Genomic DNA, 18936 nt, shown 5'->3' on the forward strand with positions numbered 1-18936 from the left:
AACGCCGTGAAGAATTCGCTTTCTTGACGTCGTTTTTCCCACACGGGTCTCACCCAGTGTGAGCGGGAGCCTTCTTGCTTCTGCTTCAGCGTGTACACAAGCTTTGCCACGCAAAGCTTTCTTTGCCGCTGCACCGCAAACGTCGTCTGCGCACAGAACAGGGAGGTCTGCGTGGATTTGCAAAATCTTCCCCCCGTTCTCTTTCAAAAACGGAGGTTGCGTGGTTACGTAGGGGCTCTCCTATTGGCTAGTCGCTGAGGCCACTTCCGGGAGGCGAGCGACTGTTTCTGGCGGCCCAGAACCGAGCGATTCGATGAGCGACTTGGTGCGCGGCGAAAAGTAGTCCGTCGCTAGTCGCGTCGCGCCCCAAGTCGCTCGCGAAATCGCTCCATGTGGTTGGGGCTTTACGCGTTGCTCGGTAGGCCATTTTGCCTGCCATGTCTCGGTAATCACGACGACAACATGTTTTAGACCCACCGGCCGGCCCATGTTTTTGTGTTTCGAGCACAAACACGACGCAACGCAATGTTCAAGAGCCAAAACAAGAAATACGAATAGCGAACTGAACATATTTTATATAATAAAAGGGCACTGGGTTTCCGTGCATCGAGTAATGTTTTATTTCTCTATGGTATTCCAGACACCACCGAAGGGGGGTTCCACGGGCCAAGGCCCCAGGGCTAGGGGGAATTAAAGTCCCTAGATAACTGAATGTGTTACTGGATAAGTATTATCCAGGGTCGTTAGGTTCACCATGCCTCCGGAGTGCCACCGAATCACAGCGCCGAATGGAAATAGGGAAATGGTATGGCAACCAGCTCCCACACAACGCCCGATTACGAAACCGAAACTAAACAATTACGTTGTGTTTTAAATTTTAAAAACATTTAAGTGCATTTCATGGCACATCTGGTCAATTTTGTTACTTTTTACAGTAAAATATAGTGCGTAAGCTACAAGTAATAGCTACAATTAAAAAATGCTGGACTGCAGGCGCACAGGTAGCGCAGCGGCGCATTTGTTTACCATCTTGTTGCATCTCCGTCTGCTGCAGCAGGTGCTGCTCACTACTGTTGCTGCCCGCGTGTTGAAGTGAGTTCATTACGAGTTACAATGCTCATGTAAACGCTTTACTTGTAGCTTTTTCTTTACGTTGCGCCTTCTTACGTCCCAGCGCATATTCGACAATGTCTGGCAGCGTCGCAAAAATCTCTCTTTCGAGACCGTTACTGATTCCCCGGCTGATGGCAGCGCTATTTACGGAACGACGATTCCATCACGACAAGCGTGCTGTGTTGCCTCTGTCGTCCCCGTTGTCAACTGGCATTGAACGCAACAAGACACTCGTGGCACGTCACATCACAAACCTAACGCTCGGCGATCGTCACAGGATAGGCGGGATCGGAACTCCAAAGTACGACGTGATCACGGGACCAGGCACTGTCAGCCCCATGCAGTATGTTCCCGACAGCATCGCAAAGCCGGGCTACGCCAACAGTGGCATAGTGGTGGGGGTGCCCAAGGAAATGGAGATCAAGACCGAGGAGCAAGTCGCTCGCATGCGGGAGTCGTGCAGGCTGGCAAGGATGATCCTCAACAGAGTCTCAAAGCAAGTCAAGGTGACGTTCTTGCTCGGTGCTCACCGCTACTGTTACTTGCACGCAAAATATAATTTTCACTCGAGATTGTGCGATAATCGCCATGTCACGCAAGGTGGGAACACAGAGCTGTTCATGGCCCTATGGATAAGGGAAGTCCCTACCGGCACTTAAAATGATGCCTATTGTAGTTCAAGAACACTGTTTGTTTTTCAATATTGGGCTTTAAAGCTCGAAAAAGGAGGGAAAGCCTAAATTATCGTTCGTGCCTAAAATTCTAGGTGCATGCACCAAGTAGATAATGTTGGTGTGCCAATTCATTATCCGGCTGATAATGGAACCGGCAGTTTGCCGATTTCGTTATTTTATAAAGCAAATGCCAGGCACGACATGCATACAAAATGTTCGAACCCTTTTGCAGGCGTTGGCGAACTCGAGCAGATGAACTGTACTGTATTTCCTTCAGGCTGGAGTCACCACTGAAGAGCTGGACCAGTATGTGCACAAGCTGTGCATCGAGAACAATGCTTACCCGTCGCCACTCAACTACCGCTGGTTCCCCAAGTCTGTGTGCACCTCTGTGAACAACGTGGCCTGCCACGGCATCCCAGATGACAGGCCGCTGCGTGACGGGGACATCATCAGCATTGACGTCAGCGTAGGTCCAGTTCTACAGCTCCGTGTAGCTGTGCTCAGTGTGCAGAGATTCATCAGTAATGCTGGTAACTTTGAGTGTTCTTGCAAAACAGGAACCATGGGATTTGGGCAGTGAGTACACAGCTAGGGTTAACGCCGTTGCACTTTGTCGCTACGCTGGCGTATGATAAAAATTCAACGTATCAATTATTGCATTTCATCCTGCCATTGGTTCCAGCATTTTATCTGCTGCCAGTGGTAATGTAATGTGGTGTAAAATTTTAGTACAACATATTATGTACACAAATAAGGAAATATTAAGGCACCACATCAGATAGCGCAGTGGACTTAAAAAAGGATGATATAAAATTCCAGTGAGGATTGTCCAGACAATGCAAAGCATATATGCACTCAGTCAACTAAAGGTGCCCATCAGGAGGGATCATTTGTCTTGTTTGATAAAGCGGGACAGGTATGTACGGTATGACTAGTACGAGCTTAATTCCGGGGGCGTAAACTTGCACAGAGGCATCTTTGAACCAAGTGAATGAAAGAATAGGGGCAAGTATAAAAAAAGGCAACTGTGTAGACAGGTGATCAACCCCGCAAAGCATTGAGGCGTAACGTTTGGTGGTGGTGCCTTAATTATGCCATGTTACCTGACATCGTCAGGACGGTAATGCATTCCCCCCTCTTTCCTTTTTGCACGCTTAATGTTCGAAACTACCGAACGCAGTGAATGATGGCAGTACTGTGGGCAGCGACGCTTGTGCAGACGACGTGTGACAGCCTTTTTTCTTGCGTGTGTGTGTGTCGTTCTATATTGTGCGCATTAACAATGGATAGCTCCTATAATGTTCAGCCAACAACTGCTAAAGAATGACAAACATAGTGTGCTATGCAAATTAAACTGGAATCATGTACACTACAAGCAGTCGTATCTCCTTGGGAAAAACTGGCGTGGTGGCAGCGCTGTCTTTGAATAGCTGCATATTCTGCTGGGCTGTTTCGAGGAGAATTGTTCTACTTCATTCATCGCATATGTATGTAGCTCTTGCTGTCAGTTCTAACTAAGATGAATGTGTCGATTAGGGCTAAAGTACTAGCTGGAACTAATGTGTCAATTAGGGTTGAAATGGCAACAAGCTCTGGCAAACACACAGCTGTCTGTCAATCTTGTTGTGGTCTTCACATCAAATTATGCTACTACGCAAGTAGCCCATGTAGTACATAGTTTAATGCATGTGTGCAGCCTATAACGAAACTTATTGTACTCTCCAAAGAAAGCACGGTTATCAATTTGGAAATGCAGTGCTTGGTGGCAAGCCTCCTTAGCTGTCTCTTGATGGCGAACTGCAATTAACATGCTGGGCTACTTGAGAGCATAAAGGGTGTTTTAGTAAATAATTAACTGGAAGGTCCTTTCCTTCTTATGTAACCACGAGAGCTAGAGGTGCACTGCAATCACTGTAGGGCTGCGGCAGCACTCTGCCCACGGACTGAAGTGTAATTAAAGCTTGGCACTAATCCAGCCTTGCGCAGTTCTGCTGCTTTGAGATGGAGCACCTTGTTGTTTTCTTATTCCTACCCTAGGGCAAACATTGTGCAACCGTACCCCTGCCAGCCTGTTCTCTGTCAGCTCACTATATTAAGCCGCTTTGTTGGCTTTGTATTAAGGCAGTGTGTGTTGGATTTGTCGTCTTCAGGTGTTCTACAATGGCTACCATGGCGACTGCGCTGAGACCGTGATGGTGGGCCACTCTGTGGATGACAGGGGCAAGGCACTGGTGCAGACAGCTCGAGAGTGCCTCACTAGGGCCATAAACATTTGCGGCCCTGGCCAGAAGCTCAGTGAAATAGGCCGTATCATCAGGTGGGTATTTGTGAGCTTATCCACCCTCAGGAGTTTCACCCAGAGTTCACGTAATAGGGAGGGGACTGAAATAAAACCATTTGGTGGTGTTCCGGCAGAAATAGATGAACATTACAGAGTGATCACACAATGCGGTATGACATTTGCATGAGCTGTGGTGCTTTTGAGAATAGTTACACATACACATTAACTGGCTGGCATTTGGCCTTCTCCATCGCAGTCTTGGAGCTTGGTGGTACGTATTGGCTTCAAGTTTTTAAAAAACTGCAGTTTGTTGCACACATCGTACCTTGTTCTGTAGGGAATGTTGCTAAAGTTCGGCTGCAGCAACCTGTTAGTTGTAGTGAAGGCACTTTGTTGGCTCAGTATTTCAGCTGCTTGGGTACACACACCTGAGATTTGGCGACAAAGCAGACTGAACTGACTGGACAAGCTGGAACCGAGTTTTCAGCCAGCGGATCCTTTTATTTTTACTAGCAATTGGAGGGTAGTGGCTAAGACACATTAGACCAGCCATCGTGGCTCTTTTGTTGATTTGCAGTGCTTCACACAATTGAGTGGATATTCTGTGACAATCTCCTCTCAGCAAGTGGCTTCTGGGCAGCTGGCATGACGCGTGGTGACTTTATTTTGGCACCAGTTGGTCACGTGATGGCTTATAGAGCGCAGGCATCGCGGGACTTGGCAATCTTGCTGTTGACAGCTCACAGTAAAGAAAGCAAGACAGAAAAGACTCATTATTTGGCAGACAACGCACCTATCTTGTTCATTCATTCTTTTATCAGTACTGTTGGTCCAGAAGTAGCCTGTTGCAGTGTAGTAGGTACAAAAATTGTTCAGGCAAAAGTAGATAAGTTGTGAAATTCATAATACGTGCTTTCTCGGGGTTGTTGCAAGCAGCAGCTCAAAATATAGGTAAAGAAATGATACATGCACAAAGAATAGTTCTCGTGTAAGAGCAGTACATAGTTCTTCATGTACAAGAACAGAGGGGGTTTTGCACCATCTTAAAGTTTGCACAAAAATAATACAAACATGAGCAGCAGCATGTGACTGAAGAGAGCATACATGCTGACAAAACGAATGAAAGTACATATTATTCGGAGAATAGTTGTCTTGTTCTTTTTTTTTTTTTTTTTCAAATCAAGTGAACGGAAAACATCTGTTTGTAGACTGAAGAAACGTATTTCACTCTTCAATAACAGATGGGAAGAAACTTAGAGTTGTCGTTATGTGGGGCTATAGGGGCAGCAGTATTTGCATGCTATGGCAATGTCTAGAGTGTTCTTTCACATTAAACTGAAAAAACGATTGCATGATTTAGTGCAAACTGGTAATGAATTAACTGAAAAAAGAATTTTAGTTTCTCAATCCTTGTCTTAATTTCCAAACTCTCGATCTCTGCTTACAAATAGGGGAACAGCGCAACACAGACAAAACACTAGAAGAAGAAGGTGTCTTGCGCTGTTCCCCTATCTGTAATCATGCACCAACTTGCCCAAACCTTAACCCTTGTAAGCTCGATCTCTGGTTTTCTACAAAGCTCACTTGGGGAATAATGATGACGATTCATTTTGTGTCTACATAACCCTGCCCTATTGGCGCTCTTTGCTGAGAAACTCGTAGATAAGCTTTGCCAGTCTCATTTCACCAGTTGCAATTTGGGACGTCACAAGTGGGAGGGAGGAGAAATGAATGTGACAGCAATACCCATTGTGGCACTTCTGGCATTTTCTGCATCGTCAAACAACTGCTGCTGCAAATGATGTGTTTGTATTCTTGGCACTGTAAAATCTGCTGATATAGGACAACTTGTTTTCTTACTTTAGTGTCCCTTTAACGTGTTTCGGAGTGGAGTAAGAACCTATGGTTGTGCGTTCAGTGACATGCTTGCACTGACTCCATTGACGATGTCAGTGGAAATCTTCAGAATTTTATTCTGTGTGTACATCTGTCGATCACTGATTTTGCAATAAAACTGCCACGTTGGATGTTGCGTACGCAGTATCGTGGCATCCCAGGCTGGCTTCACAGTTGTGCCCGCGTTCTGTGGTCATGGAATCGGCACCTACTTTCATGGACCTCCGGACATCTATCATTTTGGTAAGGCCATGATGTTAGCACTTTTTGGGTCGCTCATCGTGCCTTCAGTACTTAAGTGCCGAGTAGAATTTTATAATTTAGGCACAGCTTTCTTTCTTTGCAGCAAAAATTTATGTGTAATCATTAGGGTGTTTTTTTAAGCTTTTCAGCGACACTAGGATTTAAGAAACTCTTGAGTTGGCTAAGAATGCGGCTAGAACCTCTAGCTTTCCGCGATTCCGCAATTCCGCAAAAAATCGCGGAATTGAAGTTTTTCCGCGGAATTCCAAAAAAACCGTTAAAAGTGTGGCGCTACGTCCCCAAAACGATATATTCGGTGAAATGTGGCGGAAAAGTGTTGTTTCTGTTAGCAATAGCAAAATAGTTTCTATTAATTGTCTGCAACGTTTTTACTGTTCTTTTTCTTTTAATTTCTTTTTCAGTTAGTCAAAGGGCACTACCGTGTAGATACGTCGCACATTTTATCCTTTTCTTCAGGTTATGCTACCAGAAAACGGCACTCCCTTATGATTACACCACTTGTTCCGCGAAATAACTGTTTTAAATATTCTTTTTTCACACGTACCATTGTAGATTGGAATGACCTGGCGAATGATGTTGTTTCACTAAGTTCATTATCTTTATTCGAGTCGCACTTGCATTGATTGTTGTTGATTTGTTTCTATTACCTGCCATCGACTATGTTTCTGTATACCTTTGTGTCATGTTATGTACTCGTTACAAAGATGTAACCCACCCTGCTAAGGTCTCGTTACGAGATCGCAGTATCTACAAATAAATAAATAAATAAATAAATAAATACTGTTGAAATTTTAAATTTGCATCTGCGTATTCCTACCTTATCAAATAATAAAAGTGGCTAGGTGGTGCAGCCTCCACCTGAATCAAGGGGCGTAGCCATAGCCACAGAAAGAGAACATCGCACACGACAAGGCCGGTCAGATTGCAAACAAATGAAGGATGCAATGAGGAAAGCGGCTACCAAGGTGCTAGTATACTTGGAGAACTCTTGACACTTGGAAGTTCTTCAAGAGTGTGAGGTGCTTGGATCCCCAGCAAGTTGGGTGTCTCTCAGAGAAGAGATCAGAGTTTGGGGCCGTTCCTGGATTTATAGCCCTAGCTGCTGAATGGCAAGTGTCCTGAAGTCTGCCCAAGACCTCAAGTCTAGTGACTAGTGGCAAAATTTCTAGTGGCACAATTTCTTTCTAAACAAGAAAATTCAAGTGAAGATTTTTATGTCCTGGCTTTCTGGGCTGGAATGGAACACCTGACTCCAACACTTTCTTCCATTGCCCTTAAATACCTGTCGGTGCCAATCAACTCTGTTGACACAGAAAAGTCATTCAGTCGCTATGGTGACATCGTGCCTCACAAGTACCGTTCTCTTGGTGAAGAAAGCACAAAGCATCACCAAATGCTCAGCCACAACAGCTTCGTTCAGTTGTAAATAAAATCTAGCATGTTAGGAGTCTGAAGTGTCTAATAAATGAACTGTTACATGTACCTTATGCCGTTTCAATGTTGTCGCGGAATTTTGCAGATTCCCCTATCTAGAATCGCAGAATTTGAAATGTTTCACCGCAAAAAGTGAGGGGCCCTAAGAATGCCTCAAAAATGCTTCTTGTTAAAAGGACGAGTTACATGTTCCAGGCATTGCAATGCCTGTTACTTGTTTTGTCACATGCTCGGTGGGCATCACCTCTCAGTGGCACCCTTGTGCAACAATCAATGTTTGTCAATTTATTTGCCAATTTATCGACTGCTAATTGACTTTGATGAAAAAAAAAGGACAGGGCTGAATAGGCCGTGCCATATCGGAGATTTATCTTGAGTTCGAAATCATATTGCTGCAAAAGCGAATCATCCATAGCAGGTGCCTGGGTGGGATTACCCATGAATTGAATGGAACTAATACCGTACTGTGCCAAGTATCCGTGAAGCTTCTGTGTCATGTAGAAACGAGTAAGCGAGGTATGGATGCATGTGCAGTTTAAAAACCCTTAATGAGTGGCCTTGTGCTGAATTTATAGCATTAAAAGCAGATTGCAAAAAGGGCAGATGGAAGCTGAGGCCGTAGATGTGTGAATGCTATGGACCCTTTTGGTAGGCTAGCTTGGGCGTGCCAGGCAGGCCAACCAGTTCTGCACTGTCCACTTTTCTTTTTATGCCTCCCTAGCACGAGTGATGTCTTATTTTTTCTGTCTCGCATGTTTCCTTTCTCCAGATAATGATGAGAAGGGGGAGATGTTCGAGGGCCTGGTGTTCACCATTGGTGAGTCCACTTGGTCTCCCTGGTCACAGCCACCTGCTGTGCCGCACAGTTAGCACAGAAAGATTCGCAGGCTTTTGGCCGTGCTTTGGACTAGTTCTGGTTGTAAAACTCAAGCAGGGTCCTTTAATGATTTCTGGCTAATGCAGAAAGCATACTGTAAAACGGGAGTCCGGATAACCGATGAAAAGCATAAGCCCAACCAGGTCTTTAGGTCCTGTCTACCCGTTCGTCTATCCTGGAACAATGTGCAGTTCGAGAACAGTTTTATGTAGGGGAGACATATAAGTGCGTTACGGCCCTCTACACATTAACCCACTTCCAAATGAAACACTGGGAATCTGTGGGCATCACGTGGGGTGAGCGGTTATTATAGATTGGTGACACATCTGCAGTGCTGTTATTTTGTGTGCAACAACTTCTCCTAGAAACTGTGGTAGGTGGTTTTACTGTCTGTTTACAGAGCTTGGTGGCAGCAAGAAAAGGGGTGATGTCATGATTAGCCCAATATGAAGCCAGTCCAATGTGGCAGGGAGTACCAGTGGTTGCTGTACAATAAAATAATCATGCCTTTAGCATTCAAGCCCATATTGACCGCAGAATTCCTGCTGAATGCTCAGGAAGTGGTGAAATTGCCATTTGTCTTTCCTCACAAGCCTTCTCTTTGACTGCGTGCATTGAGTGACCACTGATCGCAGACATGGTTGGCCATTTCACTTCTTGTCGTCAACATTGTTATGCCATTGTGCGGTGGGCCGCTGTACATCACAAAGTTGACGATGAGCGTTCACTGGTTTCAAGTTCACCAATCTCAAGGAAGAAGAAGAAATGTAGACTGAATTTTGCAGGCAGTGGGCCAGTCTAAGCCTTTAAAATGGTGAATGCGAGTGTTTCATTTGCTCAGATTGGTCGAATTCAAACTCGAGCAGCAGCATTGCTCTGAATGAACTCTTCTTTTTTAGTATGCCATATGCGTATGTGCGTGAGTGCATGCGCACCTGTCTGAGAAATGTGGGTAAGCATTGCTGGGAATCGTTTAGCTGAGCTCCAGTAGGGTTGAGATCATGCCCCTAATGTAGGGACAGTGGCATTTCATGTCGCTGCTCATGAACTGGAAGAGTAGCGTCAGAATCGCTGCTACTGAGTTTATATCGTCAATTGTGGTGGCATTTCTGCAACAACTTCCTTTCAGTAAAAGTATACAACAGGGGGGACAGAGCACTTCATGTTAATTAAAGAATATGATCAGAGAATGTTAGTGTTTTTAATCGGCAATTTTGAAAGCTAAGGTTGCTGCTGATGTGTTAATACACCTTTTTGTAGCATCTGCATGCTGCGGGTGGGGCCACGATTTGCTCCTGGGCATGCACTTCACCCAAGTGTCAACGCTTCCCATTGCTTGTGCTTTTACCCAGTGCAGGACGAAAGATATGCCTGTTTTTTCTCTCCCCCCCCCCCCCCCCCCCCCACAGAACCGGTAATCAGCGAGGGCAGCCCTGAAATTGCCATCATGGAGGATGGCTGGACGACAATCACCGTAGACAACAGCCGCACGGCCCAGTTCGAGCACACTGTTCACATCTGCAACGAAGGCGTTGAGGTTTTGACTGTTCTCTGAGAGGGGGCTGTCCGTAGGTTTGATTTATGCGTGTAGCTGGTAAGCTGTGTGGTTTCCTGTTTGTAAAATGTCACTCGTCTCGAGGAAAATGAGGCCTAGTATGTGCAAGAGGCTGGACAGTTTCTGCCTCACGAAATGAACTAGCCATTCTCGACTGACCCAGTCCTCAGTCCCAAATGCTGGACATCCCAAGGTACGGTGTTCCAGAAGAGAGAGGTGTGCCGTTCGGGGCCGATTAGGGTGTCCCCTTTGCGATGAAAATTTCTGCTGAGGAACACCTGTTGTGAGCAGCGCCCCTGGCGGCCGCTGCTCACCAGCTGATTTCGGAAGTTTTGTTTGTTAAGTTAATCCTTATTTATTGCCCTAAATAGTCTTATTTCTTCGTTTCATGACATAAAGTTTTATAAAACCTGTCAAATAACTGTTTAGTTTGATTCAAAAACGTATAGGTGGCGCTGGCTCCAACAGGAGTTCTCTCGGGAACGCCTGCTGCTCCATACACTTTTTTCATCGCAAAAGGGACCCACGCTCTCTATTGGTTTTTCTCCTGCACGACACACCTTACCTTCTAGTACACTACCCAAGGGGAAAGAGTAGAGGGGAGGTGAAAGATTGATTAAGACGGGGCACAAAGTTTTCTTTCACTATAGTTTCATTTCAGCTTACATGATCCTGATCACTGCGACAACTCTTGTAATACGAAGCGTCCGACTTTAAAAGTCTACGGCAAAGCCCTGCTTTTAGCCTTGCTTTTACGTCGATAAAAACTTTGTTGGCAATGTGCTTCCCTGAAGTCTCCCACAAACAGTTCATGTGTTATCAGTCATGTTTGGGAGGCTTGGTTCTGGGCTTGTCTCGGAATTTTTGATGACTATATGAAAACTTGAACACACGGCCACATTTAAGGCCACCTTGGTCTCCCAACTGTTCTTGTTAGTATTTTTAACCTATGTACTTAAAATTTTCATGCATAGTTGTTTTTGACATCTTAGAACAAATATCCAATCATTTTTTTCTCTAGGCAGCATCTTTCGGTTTAATATTACGGGATAATATTTTAGTTAAGGCAGATTTCTATTGCTTTAGTGTTCTTCCCACCATGGCTGTAATTTTTTTTTGTTATATGTACATATCAGCATCATAGTTTTATTGATGCTTGACTAATTCCTGGGCTTCATGGCCGTTTCAAAGTCCTGGCCTTCGAACCATTTGTCTGTTGAGTGCCCCATTGCAAATACATAAGGTTCACTTCCAAATGAGTGTTCTACTGTCAATTGAATGTTGCCGTCTAGCACAGGCATAAATTTTGTTGCTGACAGCCAAGTGCTTCGGGAGGGGCATGCTTCAATTGGCCCTTGGAGTCATCTGTGGAAGCTGCTGACAAGTGAAGGAAACCATACAAGATTGAATTAGTTAGCAGTCACAGCTTAGAATGCTACCGAGTGGCTCTTTGTTGTTAAGTAATTTATCAATGGGGCCTTGTCTCTCATTTTTGGCCATATTAGGTCACCAATTTCCTCATCTACATCATTTGTAATCTCTAGAAATGACACAAGCTGCCTTGGCAAGAATGTCGCATAAGTAAGGGTGGAATGTACAGGACGCAGAAGGTTCTGAAGTACACCAATAACATAGCTGGGCAGGCCAGACAAAATGAGTGGTATACATTATCTCGGCTTGTGGTGGAGAGTTGTAAAGGTACATGTGTTGAGCTTTGGATGTGAAACTTGCTTAGAACTCGCGAGGGGTAGGTCTGCTCAAACAGTAGCAAAAGTTGAACTTTGATTGTGACTACCGGCATGAGCATGCATCTTTATCCAGGAACATAAACTTGGCTGTTGTGTTAATTCTCGGCATTGCAGTGTTTCGCATTATGATTGCATAGGTTTTCTGGAAAGAACCTAGCCAATATTGAATTGACGTTCTTGTATGAAACTTCACTGCAATTATGTGCAGGTGCAGTCTACTCTTGTTGCAACTACCCTGATAATCGGTCAAAAGGTGTCCATTTTATCCAAGGTCTGTAATATCCAGACTTGGGACTTGTGAGGAGGGGACTCACGGGGACATGAGCTGGGCGCACTGGATTGCCCTTCTTCCGAAACTTTCGTTATGATGCCTAATGACGTCATTGCAAATAATGAATGACAACAGTACAAAGCAAAAAAACAAACAAATGCTTTTTAGAGATGAGGGAGGAGGACTTGGTGCTGCATTTCAGTAAACTGCAACACTGGAATGGAGCTGTCGTGTTGCCGCCGTTGAAGGTATTCTTTGTCGTCTTGAATTGCAGTCAATCATTTGCTGTGAAGTTAGCCTGACTGCATGTGGGTTATATTCTTGCTCACTGCGGTCTTCTGATGACAGCTCAAAACGACCTTCTATCGCGGCGCTCATTTTCTTGTCCAGCAGTTTCTTGTCCTCGTCAACGTTGTCGTTTAATGTGGCAAAATCGGAGACGCTCTTTGCTCAGAAGGCGTCTCTGATTTGAGGCCATACTGATGGGTCTGATGCTGCATCATCAAATGGATGACTCCTCACAGGTAGTCTCATTATTTCTCTGAAAACCAGCCTACATAAGGAGTTTTTGATGGCATCGATTATACTTGTAAGTCTGTTGTACATGGGTCCGTTGTGATGAGTCTGAGTTAATGGGGTATCATGCTAGCTGGTCACGTGTTTTGTGGGAAGCATCTAATTATCATCTACAGTGCTTGTCTAATGGGTTTTGCTTGTCAGTTCATTTCATAAAAAAAGTGTAGTTGTTTAAAATTGTTGTTGATGCATGTTTTTAAGGGGACTCACCTGTTAACATTCTTATGGGATAAATGTTCACAACAGCCTAGTTTGCTTATTCTAGAAATACGTCTCTTCTGTACTGAAATAAAGACATAAAAATCTTGCAGTGAAAGTTAGATAAACAAAAATGTGTTTCATGTTTATTTTTTATCTCAATAAAGAAGTGATATCTTACAAAAAGAAGCAAACTAGGCCGTTAGGAACACTTGTATGGGTTTGTGAACTTTTCGTATTCGTGCACGATGTTTTTGAAGCCCGTGGGCCATGAATTCTTGAGTCCCATAGGAAAGTGATCAGGTGAGTCCCCTTAACAAGCACATTGAAAGAAATTAATGGACTCCTTTTTTTGTTTCCTTTCCGAGATGATGTCAAACCAGCTTGTACTGTTCCACTCTTGCTTAGTTGCACATTCTCATTCATTCCTATGTCTCATAATCCTTATACTGGTTCCTTTTAGCTTATTAGCTATTGGAATCAATTGTGAAATAGCTTCATTTCTGAAACGAATGCACCTTAGCCTTACCTTGGTCACCTTAGCCTTAGGTGTCAGCTCAGGCTTACACACAACAAAAAAGGTGTCTCAATGGATGATGCCTAAGCAATGAGGTAATGCTGCTCAAAATTGCGCCGCGAGTACCTTTGTGGACAGCGTGTTGTTAGATCTGTCTCTTCCATGCAAGCGGTCTCAGCTTTGATTTCCGCGTCAGCAACTGCCGTGTAGTATACTAGTTCCTCGTCTGTTCTTTCTTGGCAGAAATAGGGATAAGTGATTGTTCTGGTGAACATAGTTAGTAGTGGATGGAGTAAAGATGTGATGTTCGTTTCCCAGAAGTCCAGTGTCGATCAGCAACCCAATTGCCCAGCTGCTGTTGATTTGGCAAGAGGCTCTGCAGGGCGATGGTGTTGAAGTTGTCGGAGATAGTGGGCGAATTGATAAACTCGAGACGTTGATACAATGGAGGAAAATGAAGAATTTATTTAAAGCTATTTACATTAAAGTATACACGAACAAAAAAAGGAAAACTTCGAAGTGCAGTTAGACTCTAGCTCGACGAGCATACAAGTCACTTGAGCGCCTCGTACTTTGAGCCTAGCTCTCCTACGCTCCGAGTGTGCACAAACCACGGCCGGGAGTCTGTTCCCGCCGAAGGACCCACCTAGTTGTCTGGTACACAGCTGTACCCTTAACTTCCGGTGCAATCCTCAAATCTACGTCTCACTTAGGGTGTCCACAAATCCCAACCTAGCTTTAGCAGTCGAGACTCTTGCCTCGCCGGGAACTGTCTAGCTTATAGCCCAGAGAAGAACACTCTTTTAAGAGCGAAGCTCTTTAGTAAACTGTTATTTTTCGTGTCTGCAGTCAAACATACCAAGAAATTGCCTAGCGCGCACGTGAACACGGGCCTCGCGGTGACTGCCCGGCAGTTAACGAAACCAAGAGAATGCCTAGTGCTCGTGTGCGCGTGTCTCGCGACGGCCGCCCACTGTCCCATGCGCACGTTCGTCAATTCAAGCACTTAGGGAGATTGTCCAAGATTGCGGCGACCGCCCGCAGTTAAAAAAAACATAGAAAATGCCGAGCGCTTGTGTGTGTGTGCCTTGCAGGGACTGCCCAGCATCATCGGCGCACGTTTGCAAGCTAAGCGTGCACACTTGGGAGACTGGCAAAATTGGCCAAAAAAAATAAATCTCCAGCATTCGCCGTAATCACGGCAACACTTGCTTGGAAGGAGAAAGACAGGTTATGGCATACGCCCCTCTAAGGTGATGTCCAATGAATATCACTTCCAAAACAATGAAAGAAGCTCACACTTGTAGCAACAGTGATGGAGGAAAGGTCATTGCGGCAGCGAAGAAGAGGCAAATTGGCTGCAATCGTAGACTTAAACTGTTGTGAAGGTTGCGTACAACTTCGCTGCCTTCAAGTCTTGCGTGTTAGTATGAGCTTCCTTCATTTTTTACGGCCAAGTTCAGCCTTAACACCTTAGTATTAATCTCTCTCTCTCTGGCATGCCCCTCCAGCTTCCGTACATGCCTAGTGGAGGGCCCAAATTCATGTAGACAGCTGCCACTCAGCTGTCTGCCGAATAATCAGTTAGGCGTCACCACTAAGCGGTCAAAAGCCTGTACGTTACACACGGCGATGAGAATGCGTACCGACTCCAAAGTGTCGGGGGGGGAAAGGGGGTGGCTAGCGCAGAGTAACCGTTTCCACGGTGATGCGCGACGGGAATCTCGCGGCACAAGCTGCTGCTGCCGTGGGGTCAGACGACAGTAATTACCCCCTGTTTTGTCGACTACACACACAATCCTCGGAACATGGTGGGGCAGTCTGCCTAAAGAACGTATTCCTGTGGCATTTGTCCCACCCAGACAAGCCGTCTTCCGAACGTGCCACTCTGAGTTCACGATGGCAGTGGCGTAGTATTGGAAGTGTTGCTTTAGGCAGAGTGGTAAGGTTCGATCCTTTCACCAGCTATGCGAGGGCATCTGGCCGCTGACCTTGCGAGTGAACCTTACAAGTGGTAACAGAACTGACAGTTTTGTAGCTGCAGTATCAAGCAAAATTTTTAGATTAGAGCACATTGCTTCAGTGTTGCTGTACTGTTCTCTTCAAGGCACTTTGAAAGTGTAGGTTGTGTTAAGCAGGTTTATATGTAAGTAGCACAGGCACAAAAAGAAGGGAAGAAAGAAGAAAATGAAGAAGCAAGTAGCTGGGCACATTCAGCTTTGAGTGAGCTCTTTTGCATGTTCTCATCACTTTATTCCATATTCCCGTATTATCCTTGGTTTACGCCTGCAATACAGCTTGGTATTGCTTTTATCCCAGTGTCACAAGCTGAATGTCACCTCGGTATCTCATGGGGCACCACATAAAACACTTGTATCCTGTTTTGCAGGTGTATTTTGGAGGCTGTTTGTAACACTAAGTGGGAATTCATGTTTTTGAAGTAATGACAGGCATAAAAGGCGTCTTGCCCCAGTTTCAAGATCTTGTTTTGCTCTGTTCGGTCGTGTAGAAAAATTTCGCTTTGTAAGCTGATTCAGATGTTGAACTTTGATGAGCCGTCGCTGCTAGCTTTTGCGGTGGGGGTGGCTGTCATTTACCGTAAAATACCGATGAAGCGCCCCCACCCATGCAAGCATCCCTCTCTCATAATCTGAATATTCCGAGTTTTTGCACACTACCGAACAAGTGCCCCCCCCCCACCCCCCAAACCAGTGCAACCGAAACCGCCCAAGAACACTCCTGGCTGTGCTCTTGTCTAAACCTGAATCCAATCCAAAAACACAGGGTAGCCGCTAATTCCGCACACGCTCGCCATTTTGTTATTATCATCTGACATACCCGAATGTGCTTGTGACTTTGTAACAACGGTGGTTCGTGAGATGCATTCGTAACAAAAGCCAGAAGGCACTGGAAGATTTCTGAGAGGCACCGAAGCCCTTTTGCTCCGCCGTGAATGCCCTCCGAACATGTTGCGAGTACACCTTGTTGAACATCTCAAAATGGACCATGTGATGGCAAGAATGGGTTCTCTGACTAACAGTACCAACAACGCAGTTGATGGGAACACCGTATGAAGTGCTAACACTGGTTGCGCCAAGAGGGGCTTCACAGTCTCGTTCATCTTTACTAAAAATGCGTTTCTCTCCAATGAACTGCATTATTTTTTTCTTCTTCAGGGGAAAGGGCTTGGTTAACATTTACACGCCACCATTTTGAATTATGGAGCAGTTCCGCACAAGAGCACCCTCCCCAGAATTCCCTGGACCTATCCACACTTCGACGGGGGGTGCTTGCTCGGTGTATATGGTAGATGTGAAAAAGTATGTTTCAGGAGACAAGGCATGCTTTTGAGTCCTCACATCTCTGTTTTTCCCAGTTAGCATGTTCATGAAGCACAGAAATGGCGAGCTTCAAAAAAGCCCACGGTGCACTGTCTTTAGTGCTGTCAAAAGGATCATGAAGCAACACACCTGCTGGTCTATTGTGACACACTCAAGGACATTACTTTCAACCAAGAGATACCCTCAATTTTTTCTTGGCACTGCTTCAGTAGTGACATCATTTTTGAGGTACAGAAAACAGAATAATCGATGTGTTAACTCCAGACTAACATTCAAGCGGCACGACGAAATGGAACCTGAGGAACCTATATAATTTCACACTCATGTTTATTTATGGTACCCTCTGTCTGTGGCCATGAATCTTGCAAGCTATAGTTCCTATGATGTCATGCGAACATTGCTAGTGAGTGTCCACTGTTCTAGATGTTTTCGTTGTTATCTAACTTAATGGTTTGAAGCTTGCATTAAAATTGGCAGTATTATATTTCGACCTAGCAATAATTTTGAATGAGCCAAACCCATATTTTGTCTTCTTGGTCTTTTTAAACTGTGCCGGTTAGCGTCGCCTTACAATCTAGTCTTCCAAGATGGTTTTGTAGACATATACATGCAACTGTTTCATATAAGAAAAGGGATTAAGCTTTTGCAATGTATAGGCAGTTTGATTCTGGTATTTGTTATTTTTCAGTTGATGTGGTTTGATATTGTGTTACGGGGACAGTAGTTGTTATTGAGTGTGTGATGTGTTTTTGCATGAAAATGTGTTTGTGTACAGCTCTCTTTTAGTCATTCTTGTTTAAATAAGCCTTCCTTTTGGCCAGCCTGTCTATTTTAACTTAGCAATCTCTGTTCTCTAAGTGCTCATTAGTGCAGTGTGCACTTGTGAAACCTGCTAAACTATTTTGTTGGAAACCTGTACATATGTAAAATAAACGTACACAAGGGGATACCAAAATCTGTCATCACCTTTTGCATGTTTTTCTTTTGTAGTTTGAAAAGCCGATTGTCAGTATTAAGGAGCCTGTACTTGATATGTACAAGAACTACCGAAAAAGAATGTGCGATTTGAGTGCATGGAAAAAAAAAATAGTCAGTCCTTTGCACCCCAAAAATATTTAAACAAAGCTGGGAGCATTGCAAAAAGATGTGTATTTCATGTAAGAGCACAGCATACAAAATGTGTGTGCGCACTCATGCACACGCGCAGATACACGGAAATATTATAAAATTTTGAAGATCGAAGCAAATAGTGCAATATTCTATTTGGGTTCTAGTCGAATGGCATGATTCGAAAAATGTGAATATTTTTGAAGTATTTTGCAGCCGGAAAACAGAAATAGACTTTTGTATCAACGAACACTTGTAAAATAAATTATGCCTTGTTGAAAGTGAAAAATGCTCCACTGAAAGCACATGCAATTCTTTGCACCATACTTTGAGCATTTACCTTACAACTGCCGCAAAAATGCACCGGCATTGTCCACTGGCTTACCCAGAATGCTTTGGGGGCGTGAGGCCAAAGGGTGAGAGAAAGAGGCTTTTGTGCCACCTCTCATTGAGCTTCTATTTATCTGTCAACACCCTCTATATAAGTGCACCTGTAGCAGCACACTGCCTTAGTTTTTGGTTTTCTGATTAAATGACGCACTACATTGCTCAATTTCTTTAACGTGTAATGTTCCCTTTTTTATACGTAAAACAAGTAAGAACGGTAAGCTTGTCGATCTGTATATTACGGCTGCCAGATAAAGCCTTTCCAACAAGAAGGTGTTGAAACCAATGCATTAGCAAGGCTATTTTGCTGGGCGTGCACGTTTGTTGTCATACGCTTGCAATAACTATGGTTCCGATGCAAGTGTTGCAAGCAGGGCAAGCTGGAATGGCATGTTGCAAATTAAACCAGCATGATAAAAACAAAGACAGAGCGAAGGGTACACAAACGCTGGTCTAATAATAATAATTAAAGTTTGTTAAGCAGGAAGAGGAAATATGTAAACACAAAACGCAAGAAGGCAACAAAGTGCACGGCACATTTGCGTAAATAACAAGCAGGGTGAAGAAAGAACTTGATAAATACCACCAGACAATCAAGAACACTGCAATCTCTTTTGGGTTGAGACACACTCACCTGGCTAAAATACGTGCCTTGCCGTAAAAATGTTTCCATAAATTTACGCATGATCTGCTG

The 18936-nt window shown here is 44.4% G+C and overlaps 1 protein-coding gene across 1 annotated transcript; it reads left to right on the top strand.

The window, feature by feature from the left end:
- The first annotated feature begins 1018 nt into the window (after nucleotides 1-1018).
- Nucleotides 1019-17703, top strand: LOC144178757 (methionine aminopeptidase 1D, mitochondrial). The gene is made up of 6 exons (XM_077706859.1): nucleotides 1019-1619; nucleotides 2065-2256; nucleotides 3941-4107; nucleotides 6113-6210; nucleotides 8435-8482; nucleotides 9952-17703. Exons 1-6 carry the CDS (start codon nucleotides 1188-1190, stop codon nucleotides 10095-10097), a joined length of 1083 nt encoding a protein of 360 aa, XP_077562985.1. The 5' UTR covers nucleotides 1019-1187; the 3' UTR covers nucleotides 10098-17703.
- The last annotated feature ends 1233 nt before the right edge of the window (nucleotides 17704-18936 follow it).

Source organism: Haemaphysalis longicornis, unplaced genomic scaffold (genome assembly GCF_048455015.1).
Source record: "Haemaphysalis longicornis isolate Haplotype H1 unplaced genomic scaffold, Haemaphysalis longicornis Haplotype H1 scaffold_4, whole genome shotgun sequence".
Lineage (NCBI taxonomy): Eukaryota > Metazoa > Arthropoda > Arachnida > Ixodida > Ixodidae > Haemaphysalis > Haemaphysalis longicornis.